We start from the raw sequence: 15,282 nt of genomic DNA, 5'->3' as shown, positions 1-15,282 counted from the left end.
AAAAAAAAGTGCTTTGTACTCCCTTGTCAAAAGTCTTAATTTTCAACTTCAACACTTTAACACCATGTCAGCCAAATTGTTTCAAACTATGCTATCTACGTAGGCCTTTTAAATGGCAAATGTGTCCCCATGGGGTAAGTCCCAGGGGTAATAACCCCCCCCCCCCTCTTCCGATGTACTGAATACACAGTTGTGTATTCAGTAGACTGGTGGACGGAATACACCGCTGTGTAATCAGTCTACTGGTGGACGGAAAACACAGTTCCATTCCTTATTTTCGGTTTGATGGCGCGACGGACGGCACATCCATAAATTCAAGACTTCTTGTCTATCCTCATCCAACTCTGAAACCGTAGAGTGATTGCTTTTCTTTTTCTTGGTGAGTGGTTACGGTTTTTAAAAAATCATTTGTCGTTTTCTAATTTCAATCTGTGACTGGCAGTGTAAGAAGGAGTTAGACGTCTATAGTAAACAAAGGCAGGGCCACCTCAAAACACAGTCACACGAGTCACACACCATTCTGAACTGATACAATACAATACAAATACACAATCAAAGAGACTAATAAGGGCGAGTTTACAACGAAAAACAAACGAATCTTAAGCGTTATCAAAGCTTTCCTTAAAGGATATTGTCAATGGTCACACACAAACTGGACGTGGCTGTTGTCGTAGTCGTTATTCACTGACTCTGGCGGGGCAGGACGCAGGTGATTTGCTTTAATTAACTCCCACGACGCGGTCAGGTAATACCGGAAGGCTTTTGCTATACTATAAGGCTGTCATTCCCAGACGCCTGTCTGGGGATAATGAACATTCGTTATCCCCAGACAGGTGTCTGGGGATAACCAATTTTTGTTATCCCCAGACAGGTGTCTGGGGATAAAGAAAATTTGTTATCCCCAGACGCATGTAGCAAGTGGGCAGAAATATTTTATGCAAAATGCCAAACTAGGCGTGAAAAATACCAAATATTCTGGAAAAAATACTAGTGGTTGTGTCCCAAAACAGTTAATATATCTAGTCAGTTTAGTGAGCAGCAGCAGTGGCAGTCAAATTTTGACCCAACTCGCCCATAGTCATAGGAAAGTTGTGACTGGAAATTGCCGTTCGCGTTTTGGGGGTTTCAATTAAAGATGCATAACTTCGTTATAAAGAGGAATATCGCAGATATTTTGGTATCATTATTTTCGTCTTTCAATTTCCTTTTAAATGGTGCCAATTAAGGAAAAATCCATTAATAATTCCAGAAGTTACATGAAGTTAAAATTTGGCAATTTTCAAATGCATTTATTTTTTTATTTACCGCGTGTGTTTTTAAAATTTAAACGCTTGTTTTTAGAATAACATCTAAACTTTATTCATGCCAAATTTCAGGGCCCTATATCGATGCGCAGACACCTTTTAACTCTGCGCCGAAATGTCTTGTTTACATTATCTTCTCATCATGGCTGCCGGGCGATATCGATATTCATATCGATATTTTTAATTTAGTTATGTATTATGTTAAATTTAGTACATAATATTTTCAGTACTATTATTTACTATGTTTTTATTTTGAATACATACTTTCCAACTTTATTTATAGGCATTTTATAGTTTTTGTTTTAAAAGTTTGTATATTTCTTCTCTTTGTGAAATCCGATATTAATAATATCGATATTTTAAAAATACCAATTGCTTTAATTTAATTTTATTTTACTTTGCCATCAAGTCATCAAGTTTCTTTCCCATATGTTTAGATATGTTTATCATTTGTATCCATATTTTAAAGGCCTTAGCCTTAATAATTATTATGGTAAGAAGTTCTATTAGTTTTGTCACTCCCATACATTGAGAGAGAAGGGCGGGGGGGATAAAATTATATTAATTGTCAGTTCAAATGATGTAATAGCAATAAACCCAAAGTGGTTCAGCAGAAAGTATTAAAAGCCAGAACTTTCCTTCTAATTATAATAGGGAATCTGTTTCAATTTATTTGAACTTCTTCAATCTACCATTTTATTTATATGCAATTAAATTGCCATAGGTAAAAATAAACTCATTATGTCATTACACAACATGTTTATATCTTTTCATTTATATACTCTCAAACCCTTTTTTATTCTCTATGTATTAATTAAAAGAGGGTAATTATTTGCAATTGTTTCAGTGAGATATTGGGGATAAATCCAAAAGTGATAGAGCAAATTCTTACGTCCAGCCGAGTTTTTGATTATGTGACATTTGCGTCATATTATGTAATAATGTGTTAATTTGAAATGTTTATCTTCCTCTTTATTAATGTAAATGCATTGTCCTCGATAAGACGAACATTTTGGTATACAATATATGATAAGAGTTCCATATTGACTGTTTTAATCATTTTTTATTAACATCACGCGTTTTCGGTCACAACTTTGCAATGGTAATTTTGGGGTAAAAATCGGTCTGAAATTTCAGACTTTGAACTGCCGTAACTACATTTCTAATCAAGATAGAAACAAAATTCAAACTGTTTTGTAATCTGTGTTGCCAGCTCTTTCATATGACATTGGTTTCAAGTGTGTGAGGTACATTTAGAATTTCTATTAAACTCACTAAAAGTGATATTTAACACAAGATGAAAGTAAATAGTGATCAAATGTCAAATCCAGCTCTTAATGACGGCTAGCCTGCCAGTCTAGGCGTACTTAAGTACGTCTAGCCTACCAGTCTAGCCGTACTTAATGACAGTCAGACTGGCTGGCTAGCCGTACTTAATGTCGTGTAGATTGCTTAGTTAGCCGTACTTAAGGATTGGTAGATTATTTATTATGTGCGGTGGCATATTTTGCCTTCGCATGTCTTCACTGCATATTTCGTCAAAACCTTTTTTAACCGGATGTTTTTTCCCCATCACATGGAATTATTTGGGAAAACTGATCTCCGTGATAATACCACTCTACTAATCTATGTGTAACCTCAACCTTTTATAGTTTTGTCTTGAATACAATCAATGAAAACTAATCATTTAAAAAATGGCTAAAAACGATAATAAAGAACTGAGTGACGTCAATTTTGTTCTATCTCAAATGGGTAATAGCACTGGTGGTAGGGACTCAGTGGCTGGATAGCACTGGTGGTAGGGACTCAGTGGCTGGATAGCACTGGTGGTAGGGGCTCTATGGCTGGATAGCACTGGTGGTAGGGGCTCTAAGGCTGGATAGCGCTGGTGGTAGGGGCTCAAAGGCCAATAGCGCTGGTGGTAAGGACCCAGTGGCACATAGCACTGGTGGTAGGGACTCAATGGCTAATAGCGCTGGTGGTAGGGGCTCAAAGGCTAATAGAGCTGGTGGTAGGGACTCAATGACAATGGTTAATAGAAATAATAGTAATAGCGCTGGTGGTAGTGGGAGGGACTCAGTGGCTAATAGCACTGGTGGTAGGGACTCACTGGCTCATAACACTGGTGGTAGGGTCTCTATGGCTGGATAGCACTGGTGGTAGGGATTCAGTGGCTAATAGCACAGGTGGTAGGGACTCAGTGGCTAATAACACTGATGGTAGGGACTCAATGTCTACAAAATCACTGGTGGTAGGGACTCAGTGGCTAATAGCACTATTGCTAGGGACTCAATGGCTGGATAGCACAAGTGGTAGGGACTCAGTTGCTAAAAGCACTGGTGGTAGGGACTCAGTGGCTAATAGCACTGGTGGTAGGGGCTCAATGGCTAATAGCACTGGTGGTAGGGGCTCAGTGGCTAATACTAATAGCGCTGGTTGTAGGGACTCAGTGGCTAATTGCACTGGTGGTAGGGACTCAGTGGCTAATAGCACTGGTGGTAGGGACTCAATGGCAAATAGCACTGGTGGAAGGGACTCAATGACTAATTGCGCTGGTGGTAGGGACTCAATGGCAAATAGCACTGGTGTTAGGGACTCAATGCCTAATTGCGCTGGTGGTGGGGACTCAGTGGCTAATAGCACCTGTGGTAGGGTCTCTATGGCTGGATAGCACTGGTGGTAGGGACTCAGTAACTAATTGTACTGGTGGTAGGGACGCAATGTCTAATAGCACTGGTCGCAGGCAGGAACTCAATGTCTGATAGTTCTAGTGTTAGGGACTCAATGTCTAAAACTAAAAGCACTGGTGGTAGGGACTCAATGACATAGCACTAGAGGTAGGGACTCAATGGCTGATGGTAGGGATCAAAGGCTAATTAACACTGGTGGTAGGGGCTCAGTGACCAATAGTGCTGGTGGTAGGGACTCAATGGCAAATAGCACTGGTGATATAGACTCAATGGCTAATAACACTGGTGGTAGGGACTCAATGGCTAATAGCGCTGGTGGTAGGGACCCAATGTCTACAAAATCACTGGTGGTAGGGACTCAGTGGCTAATAACACTGATGGTAGGGACTCAATGTCTACAAAATCACTGGTGGTAGGGACTCAGTGGCTAATAGCACTATTGCTAGGGACTCAATGGCTAATTGCGCTGGTGGTAGGGACTCAGTGCGTAATAGCCCTGATGATAGGGACTCAGTCTGTAAAAGCACTGGTGGTAGTGGTAGGGATAGTGTGTAATGGAGATCAAAACTAGGCAGTAAAATTATATGTCACCACTGACAGTGAATACAATTTTATGGAAAAAAAAATCCCACAGTGGAACGCACTACAGGCCGCTTAAAACAAACCATCTGAGCTAGGAAATATTTCACCTTAAAAGGGGACCTATAGTCAAAAATCCGTTTTGTTTATTGCAATGCCAATATTGGTATTCCCCTGTTGTTTTTAGGTGGTAGGAGGTCTAATTTGATGACGAACACACACCAAAAAAAAAATTAAATGTGCAGCAATGTGGTCTTATGGTATGACACTTGCTTTCATATCGGAAGGTCCTGGGTTCGAGTGATTTCTTGTAAAAGGCTCTTTACTCATTCTCTCACCGTACCCTGGTGTAAAATGAGTACCTGGCCGTTAACATTGTTGTCTCTGTCCAAAGAATTGTAATATCGCCTAATAGCGTCATGTTCTGTCCAACATGTTAAATGTTGCTGTTGACCAGGGACCCCTTGTAAAGCGCTTTGAGCACATTTAGTGGATATTGCGCTATATAAAAAACTCAATATATTTAAATGTCTTCAATGCCACAGACAATATAGGCTAAAATTAGACCAAACAGTCTCTATGGCTGGATAGCACTAGTGGTAGGGACTCAGTTGCTAAAAGCACTGGTGGTAGGGACTCAGTGGCTAATAGCACTGGTGGTAGGGGCTCAATGGCTAATAGCACTGGTGGTAGGGGCTCAGTGGCTAATACTAATAGCGCTGGTGGTAGGGACTCAGTGGCTAATAGCACTGGTGGTAGGGACTCAATGGCAAATAGCACTGGTGGAAGGGACTCAATGACTAATTGCGCTGGTGGTAGGGACTCAATGGCAAATAGCACTGGTGTTAGGGACTCAATGCCTAATTGCGCTGGTGGTGGGGACTCAGTGGCTAATAGCACCTGTGGTAGGGTCTCTATGGCTGGATAGCACTGGTGGTAGGGACTCAGTAACTAATTGTACTGGTGGTAGGGACGCAATGTCTAATAGCACTGGTCGCAGACAGGAACTCAATGGCTGATACTGATAGCTCTAGTTAGGGACTCAATGTCTGATAGTTCTAGTGTTAGGGACTCAATGTCTAAAACTAAAAGCACTGGTGGTAGGGACTCAATGACATAGCACTAGAGGTAGGGACTCAATGGCTGATGGTAGGGAATAAAGGCTAATTAACACTGGTGGTAGGGGCTCAGTGACCAATAGTGCTGGTGGTAGGGACTCAATGGCAAATAGCACTGGTGGTATAGACTCAATGGTTAATAACATTGGTGGTAGGGACTCAGTGGCTAATAGCGCTGGTGGTAGGGACTTACTGGCTAATAACACTGGTGGTAGGGACTCAATGTCTACAAAATCACTGGTGGTAGGGACTCAGTGGCTAATAGCACTGATGGTAGGGACTCAATGTCTACAAAATCACTGGTGGTAGGGACTCAGTGGCTAATAACACTGATGGTAGGGACTCAATGTCTACAAAATCACTGGTGGTAGGGACTCAGTGGCTAATAGCACTATTGCTAGGGACTCAATGGCTAATTGCGCTGGTGGTAGGGACTCAGTGCGTAATAGCCCTGATGATAGGGACTCAGTCTGTAAAAGCACTGGTGGTAGTGGTAGGGATAGTGTGTAATGGAGATCAAAACTAGGCAGTAAAATTATATGTCACCACTGACAGTGAATACAATTTTATGGAAAAAAAAATCCCACAGTGGAACGCACTACAGGCCGCTTAAAACAAACCATCTGAGCTAGGAAATATTTCACCTTAAAAGGGGGACCTATAGTCAAAAATCCGTTTTGTTTATTGCAATGCCAATATTGGTATTCCCCTGTTGTTTTTAGGTGGTAGGAGGTCTAATTTGATGATGAACACACACCAAAAAAAAAATTAAATGTGCAGCAATGTGGTCTTATGGTATGACACTTGCTTTCATATCGGAAGGTCCTGGGTTCGAGTGATTTCTTGTAAAAGGCTCTTTACTCATTCTCTCACCGTACCCTGGTGTAAAATGAGTACCTGGCCGTTAACATTGTTGTCTCTGTCCAAAGAATTGTAATATCGCCTAACAGGCGTCATGTTCTGTCCAACATGTTAAATGTTGCTGTTGACCAGGGACCCCTTGTAAAGCGCTTTGAGCACATTTAGTGGATATTGCGCTATATAAAAAACTCAATATATTTAAATTTCTTCAATGCCACAGACAATATAGGCTAAAATTAGACCAAACATCACCCTCCCCCCCCCCCCCCCCCCCCCCCCCCCCCCCAAAAAAACAAACATCTACTACAGTGATGCACCAAAAACCAACGGATACCTTCCAAATTTACACGCAATGTTTCCTACAGCAGCAAGAGCAACATCATGATGGATAGGTTTAGCAAGTCTTGAAAAATTTATTTAAAGAATTGTTTTTCGATTACGATTGAAAATATGGCACTCATGAAACGACAGGAAAAAAATCCAATTTAAAAATTCAAACTACTAAATTTTAGTTTAGCCCAAAGCCAAATCCATCATGATGCAAAACCCATCATACGAAAGATTCTGACAAATTTGAAGACAATCTGATGGAAAATAATCCAGATATGATGAATGAAGAATGTTAGAAAATCAGAAAATGATGCAAAATGGAATTTTGAGAAAAAACAAAATCTTTCTTTAATTTGATAAACAAGCTAATTTTTCAGACAACGTCCATCAAAATTCCAAAGTATAATCAATATATATAGAACAAGTAAATAGTAAAATTTTGTAAATTGATCAAATTCTAAAAAATATAATTGATTCGCCACTTAGAATTTTTTTTTTTGTTGACTTCCATTTTTCATTTTTTAAAAAATAATTTGGTGGTCAATTATGATTTATAGTTAATCTCATAAACTAATAATGTGATTGATGTTAAACACACAAAAAAATTCCCCCCCCCCCCCAAAAAAAAAAAAAAACAATACATCTTTAATATATTTTTTTTTACATTTTAAAGGGGCACCCTATAGGCTAAAATGTGATGTAAAACCCTGAAACTAAAATTGCTAACATAGATGAACCAAAAACCAGCGTATAAATTTCTTTCAAATTTACACACAATGTATATTACATAAATAACTAGATAATGATGGAAGAGTTTACCGCTGGTCTTGAAAAGAAATTCTTTAGAATATGTTTTTTAATTCGACTGAAATTGTGGCGCTTATCGGCAGGAAAAAAATCAATTTTTAAAATTAAAAAATCTTACATATTTAAATTTCCCCCAAAATACTTCCGTCATGATGCAAAACACACAAAAAAGATTCTGAATATATTTGAAAACAATCCAAAGGAAAATGACATGTATGATTGTTAGAAAATCAGAAAATGACATAATACGGAAATTTGAGAAAGCACTAATTCGACATAAGCTGATCCATAAAATTTTCAAAATAATGAGCGTCATAGGACAAGAAATGACGAAAATTGAGTAGATTGATCTGTCTAAAAAATGTATAAATGATTCGCTAACCCATTCCCTAGCTAGAGAAATAAATGCTGAAAAATTAAAATATTTCCGTACTCTTTCATTTTATGGTCAGAGTTTATTTATACCTTACGAATTCATCATTGTAATCAGAAAAACTAATTATTTACCAGATTACTTATCAGTTGATTCCTTGATATATTAAAAATTCTCGAAATATGATTTCGCAAAATATGATATGACGCACTACCCTCATTTTTCAATTTTTAAAATAGGCTACTGCTTGTGAGATAAGTATGTAATCAACTTGAACTGCAAAATCAAATCTATTTTAGACAAGAAAACAGCTGAATGGTGATAATAGATCTAGCTCAGAATAAAAAGCAATAATTTTCTTTCGCAAACTCCTAGGAGAAAAATTTTCTTTCGCCTCCAGGAAAAAAGTCAACACCACTTGTTTGCGACTGTTGTTTCTGTAGTTCCACAAAGAGGGTTGATCTGGTTCTGGTTTGAAAAATGGAAATAAAAGAGACTTTTCATTAGCAATTTTAGACATGGCTATAAAATTAAAATCATTGTCATAAAATGAATTTATCATTCACATACCAATTTTTTTTTAACTGGTCATCGTTCTCACCAACACAGTTGAAATTTCATTGGTTTTACATCCACAGGCCAAAACTCTTGGCAACAAACTCTATTAAGTTCATAAATACTAGTAACTCAATTCAAATAATCCTTTGTCAATTTCATTAAGAAAAATGAGCATTTACATCCGAGCATGCAAATCTCAAACTTGGTTCAATTCCCAGTTTTAAACCCTCTATTACATTAGTATTGGCAAAACGAAAATCTCAAACAAACTGGACATTCCCTTGTGGTCCATTGAATTTTTTTTTCGCGAATTGTGTTGAACTGGCTGAGAAAAGGAAATTGAATAGTCTCACTATCAACTCTCGACAGAGTTCATAATAACGGAGAATTATAATCATATGCATTTTATCAAGACCACCCACATTTTCATTTACCTCCCTAAAATCCTCAAATTTGGAAAACTCGAAAACACGAAAATCTCGAACAAATAGGCGTGGTCCCAACTTGTTCGAAATTTCCGTGCTCGAGTGTACTTCATTGATCACCAATAAAAATGTAAGGACGCTATGAAGATTTGAAAACAATACTAACCAGTTTCAAAAAGTGCTTGCAGATACTCTGCTCTGCTGGCACAGATGATGGTTTGCTGATTGATAAGATTGCCACAAGACATCTTGAGCCAGCTATCTTTCTTGATTGTCAGGACACCAGTACGATCAACTGAATTCTTTCCTGTTGGCTGTCGAAAAAAAAAAAAAAATAGTTAAATTCACTGCAGTGAAAATGGCACATACCATGCCATTGCTTAAGTTAATAATTATAAATAATAATAATAATAATAATAATAACAATAATAATAATAATAATGATAATAATAATAAATAAATTGAAAAAAAAAGTAATATTAATAATGATAATAATACCCTATTGTTTTTCATTATTTGACAATACTGTATATCTACAGACTATGTGACACACTGTCATTGTCATTATCAATATCATCATCATGAGGCATTTCAATCCAACTCCAAAGTTCTAAAAATCGGGTCACAGCCACTAATTAGCTTAGTGCTGGAATGCCAAAAACTGGACGTTTACCAACTCCCACGATTTTAGAGTTACTGATCACAATTTGAGTTCCACTACCACTGCTGCTGCTCACTAAACTGCCCACCAGTCACCAGCCCAGTTGTTACAGTTACACAAGTACTCTAGAAATAAAATCAACGAAGGATTAATCCATTTTAAGATCACATTGGAATGCAGAACACATGACACACGCGCCAGTCAGTAAGGCGTGTTGATATTACAATACAATTACATTCTCATTCATTCATATTATATCTCATCATAAATATCGCCACCGCTCGAATACTTTTTACTGTCCTAGTCCTAGCCTTGACTGATAATTTTTTTAAAAAGAAAAGAAGAAAATCAAATTCTTACCTTTACAGAATCCTGACGAATAAAAATGGTGTCAGTCTCAGTCTCCAATTGCTTAACTGCATTTTGGCAATTGTTGATAAGATGAAAAATTGTCACCAATAGCGATGGCCATTATTGAAATACTACGTATTGAAATTGATGATGCTCGTAAATCGGGAAAAAACAATCATGGCTTCGCGGTTGGCGCCACGGCCCACCACCGTGCCACCACGGTCGACTTACCGGATGTGACCTTTGACATGACCAGGGGTCAAGGCCCCAGAATAAGTACGGCTAGACTCCTGTGCTCCCCGTACTTAATGACGTCTAGCCTGCCAGTCTACCGGTCCTTAAGTACGGCTAGCCACTTCGAAAAATTATTTTAAAGCAAATGGATCAATGAAATTTCTTTTGTTACTTTGATCTGAAAACGTCAAACTGGCAATTCGACTTTTTATTTTCAACCAGGAAGAAAGTTGTTAATCATCAAATCTGTTCATAGTCCACCAACCATTTAAATTTTCACTACCTACCTACCTGTTAACTTTATTGATATTCTCTTGTTTCTATAATTTGCTAATTCTGGCTACAATTTTGGGGATGACCGGGAATTATTTTTTATTTTGCGGACGAATTCCTAGGCCATGGTGTTGTTCGCCCCAAAGCCCAAAACCGACACCTGTTATTTTCCTGTCTTCTTCGCACAAGATAATATAATTTAGTATCATACGTCCACAAAACTAGATCCAACAACATATTTTTATTCGAATCAGAGATGAAAATAGATGAAAATAACTACCAAAACAAGGAAGCAAAAATGGTGGAAATATGTTTAGCTCATATATGAATTTAAGATATTCCGACAGCAGTGTGGATAGACAGCTCAGTGGGTTAGGCCACCTTTCATATTTTACTCCTTTTAGCTGCACAGATTCGAACCAGTCGCGACCCCCCCCCCCCCCCCCCCCCCCCTCACACACACACACACTTTTTTTCTTTTTTACTTTTTCTTTCTTTCTTCCCAATTGATGTTCATTGTCTTCACTTTTGTTCCGAGTTCCGAGCAAGAGTTTTTTTAATCAGTTGAATTTTGTATTTCTCCGATGATATTATTTCATTATTTAATTTGGTCTATTATTGTTTTTTTTTTTTTTGTTTTGGTCAAATGATAAAATTATTATTATTATTATTATTATTATTATTATTATTATTATTATTATTATTATTATTATTATTATTATTATTATTATTATTATTATTATTATTATTAGTATTATTATTAATAATAATAATAATAATAATAGTAATAATTGTTATTATTATTACTATTACCATCATAATCATTATTATATTATTATCAATAATAATATTATTTTTATTATTAATACTCTTATTATCATACTATTACTATTATTATTATTATTATTATTATTATTATTATTATTATTATTATTATTATTATTATTATTATTATTATTATTATTATTATCATTATTACTATTTTCATTATAATTGTTATTATTATTATTATTATTATTATATTATTATTATTATTATTATTATTATTATTATTATTATTATTATTATTATTATTATTTATTTATTTTTTTTATTTATTTATTTTTTTTTTAATTTTTTTTATTATTATTATTATATCTATCCTCTATCTGACCATTTGGTCGCTCTCTGAATATTTCTGTTTGTTTGCTTTTTAATTATTTATTCTTTTTAGACACTATTTGAGATCGGAGTGGGGACGAATATATTTGCTAGAGACTAGATAAAAAAACAAAGAGAGAGAGAGAGAGAGAGAGAGAGAGAGAGAGAGAGAGAGAGAGAGAGAGAGAGAGTTTAATATTTAAAAAAAGAGGTGGGGGGAAGGATGGATGGGACATTTATCCCTTTCAACGTTCTGTAAAAAGAAGACGGAATTTAAAAAAAAAAAAAAAGTGACGTTACCAGGATTCGAACCCACAACGTCGATTCTGGTCAAACTTCCAGGGCAAATGACTAAACCATTCGGCCATGACACCCACTTCGAAGTCGACGCATATTGTGTATATGTAGTAACAACTGATTTTAATGTTGGTTCATTTTATGTTTTTATAGATATTTTATTAACTTTCCTTATTTCTATATGCATTTGGAAACATTCCATATTCTGGAATGTGGATAATTGTTTAAAAGAGCTGAGTTTCAAATAAGCGTCTGGGGATAATGAAAATTCGTTATCGCCAGACAGGTGTCTGGGGATAACGAATTTTTATTATCCCCAGACAGGTGTCTGGGGATAATCACAGCGATACTATAAGGTTACGTATGTAAACACAGGGTACCTCGCGCAGCTGATTAAAAAAAAAAAAATTGTGCCAATATAACATTGCATCCTAATGACACAAAATAGCTGTTACTGATTTATTTTTTTTCTCAATAATTTGCAATATAAACTAACATTTTCTGAATGATGAATTTTTGTCCATATGATAAAATAAATTTAAATTTAGATTTTAAAGGATTTTTTAAACATTAATAATAGTTTTTGCTTAATACTAATACCCTGGTATATAAAAAGTAAAAGGGAGTGACTATTCTTATCCTGGATGAGAATAGAGGTAGTGGCACCTTCTCGCTATTCTTACCCCCCTAGTCCCCGCACCTCCCCGCTACTCTCACCCAATCATCATCATCTCTTTCGTGGCTGCTTTTAGTGATACTGGGCGTAGTAAGGAGAGGAACATTACTCAGTGAACAGGCACAATTAAATATAAGCACTTAAATTAACAATAACACAAGTCACTGCAAACTGTCCTGTGCACACACAGACGAATCATATTATCAGTATCACGACCCGGTTATGTTGAACTTCGCTTGGATGGACTGTTTGATGAGCTGACCATTCCAAAGTCGAAACAAAGTTGGTTAAAGTTGTTATGGATGGAAAATTCTTGTTCTCGTCCTTCGTCTTCAGATCCAAAGTAAAGTTGTGGTTGAAATCTTCTTGATAGTTCGTCCTTCGATTTCGTAACATTGCGGATAAAACCTTCGGCACTTCAATGTAAAGTAAAGTGCTGTAGAGTGTCAAACTCTAAATTACCAACTTCATCGTTTGCAATGTCTATATACCCAGAACAATCGCCGACATGAAATTCTCTCTCAGAGCAGAGATGATGGGTTGAACCATGTAGAGGGGATCATATCGTTCATGGTCACAGGGAAGCTGGTGGTTGTTGTCGCAGATGTGGAGGAAGGACAAATCTATCCTGTTTCATAATAGCCGAAAATATCTTGCGTTCAAACACAAAATGCGTGCTCCAATACTCATCCAGATCTTCCAGATCCTCCAGTCGCCCATGACGATAACGATCCCAAAGAATGACAGAGTGACAGCCACCCTCTTGCGGAACCTTGACCGTGGAGCAAGTTCCCTCCCACTCAACATATCATTGGCATATCTGAGAAGAAAAACAAGAGTGTCAACTCTGATCAGTAATGATAAGGATGAACGTGGTAAAAATTATGGTCCTGGCAATGAGGGTGATATTTATGTTTGTGGTTATTGAGGTCAAGACATTCTATGTACTTAATATAAAAAAAATAAGTAAAAAATGTGATAAATTATGAAGATTGTGAAAGTAATGGTGGTGGTAGATGATGAGGATGGCAATGATAATGGTTGTGGTAGATGAAGAGGAAGATTGTGAAAGTAATAGTGATGGTAAATGATGATAATGGTGGTTGTGTAGATGATGAGGATGACAATTATGGTGGTGGTGGTACATGAAGAGGTTGACAATAACAATAGTAGTATTGGTGGTGGTGGATGATGATGAAATTTTGATAAATAGTATGGTGGTGGTAGATGAAGATGTGACAGTATGTCAATATGTTTGTAGTAGTGGTACGTTGTGAATGAGAATGATGAGTTATTTTAGTTTCGGTGATGGTAAGAAATTATGGTGGCGATGCTGTCAAAAATAAAGAATTTTATTAGTAATATCGTGAATATGACACAATGAGATTGAATGAAGGACATGGATTGAAATAAAATGCATGCTGTTACTCACCTGTTCGTCTCAGTTACGATGTGGTTACACATCTCGTTAGTTAACTTGATATGAAAGAATTCCAATGGAGTACTCGCATCGATCTCCACAAGAAGACCGCTGGTACCAGTAAACAGTTGAGATGAAGATTCAGTTAGTACATCCAAACCTCCACTCTGCCATTCTCACATCAACATCAATACCACAATCATCGTCGTCATCTGTGTCAATCCGGCCGAGAGGTTCCGAATCAGACACAGAGTTAAGCTCCGAGTCAGAATCCGCCGTGAACTTGCTGATAAAATTAGTGTTATCAATCAAGTCACATAACACTTGAGGGTCATTCAAGTCAAGAATGTCTTGATTCCATTTTGGAAAGAAAGTTGAGAATAATAATAGAAGTAGGTAAAAATATTGAAAACAAACGTCTGCACAGTAGGAGTGATTGAATGACGCATAAACCAGGGGTTTATTTATGTTTATTTTTACCCATGCGAGCTTCCATTCACACGGTTCAATTGTAACGGCCATAGTAACCCTGTAAATCCCCATCGCCCGATGGAAAAAATAGTCAAACTTTCGACCAATCAAGATCTATGGCTCTTTTACTTCATTTCCTTATTATGGTGTTGTATCATAGCGATGCCAAGGCACTTAATATATGTGCTGATGCCGAAACTGTAGTAACCTTGTTTGCACTAAATATAAGGGATTGCCACCGTCATCGCAGGATTTCCTATGCTGTAATCTTAGCGCAGCTGCGCTATGAGACTTAAACCTGCCTTTATTTTAAACCAGTAAAAAATCTTGTTAATCTGCAAATCGGTCCATTGTCAACACACCATTAAAAATGTCACTACCTACCTACCTACCTGTTAACCTTATTATAATTTATTTATTTTTAATAACTTTCTTCAATCTTTAAATCTTTGGACAGTTTAGTTAAAGACAACATTAACATTATTTTTTCGGATTTCAGTTTGCGAGTGAGGGGAATTGAAATTTCCACTTCTGCACTACCAAGTTTCATTATTAGTTTCAATTTGCTGAATTACTTCTCCCCCTGACCCCCTCCCCTTTCCAACATTGGGCATGGCGAGGAGGGGCATCAAGAGGAAGGCTCCTGAGCTTGGTCAATTGGTAAGTCTCTTCCTAAATAATAAGTAAGTTTGGAAACTGTTGGTTTGTATACCT

The 15,282-nt window shown here is 36.9% G+C and overlaps 1 protein-coding gene and 1 long non-coding RNA gene across 2 annotated transcripts in view; one reads left to right on the top strand and one right to left on the bottom strand.

The window, feature by feature from the left end:
• Nucleotides 1-260: 260 nt before the first annotated feature.
• Nucleotides 261-15,282, top strand: part of LOC144967332 (leucine-rich repeat and WD repeat-containing protein 1-like) — a 38,335-nt gene continuing 23,313 nt past the window's right edge. The window contains exons 1-2 of the mRNA XM_078904425.1: nucleotides 261-379; nucleotides 15,068-15,228. Of these exons, the coding sequence (XP_078760551.1) occupies nucleotides 15,181-15,228 (48 nt within the window). The 5' untranslated portion in view covers nucleotides 261-379; nucleotides 15,068-15,180. The remainder of the gene's footprint in view (nucleotides 380-15,067; nucleotides 15,229-15,282) is intronic.
• On the bottom strand, nucleotides 11,707-14,294 carry LOC144967333 (uncharacterized). The gene is made up of 2 exons (XR_013644357.1): nucleotides 14,110-14,294; nucleotides 11,707-13,497 (listed from the first exon to the last, which is right to left on the bottom strand). It is a non-coding gene; the product is annotated as an uncharacterized LOC144967333 (long non-coding RNA).

Source organism: Berghia stephanieae, chromosome 3 (genome assembly GCF_034508935.2).
Source record: "Berghia stephanieae isolate SIO BIC M18660-M18661 chromosome 3, UCSD_Bste_1.3, whole genome shotgun sequence".
Classification (NCBI taxonomy): domain Eukaryota; kingdom Metazoa; phylum Mollusca; class Gastropoda; order Nudibranchia; family Aeolidiidae; genus Berghia; species Berghia stephanieae.
Note: the sequence above shows the minus strand (reverse complement) of the source record. Positions and strands in the feature narration are given on the sequence as shown.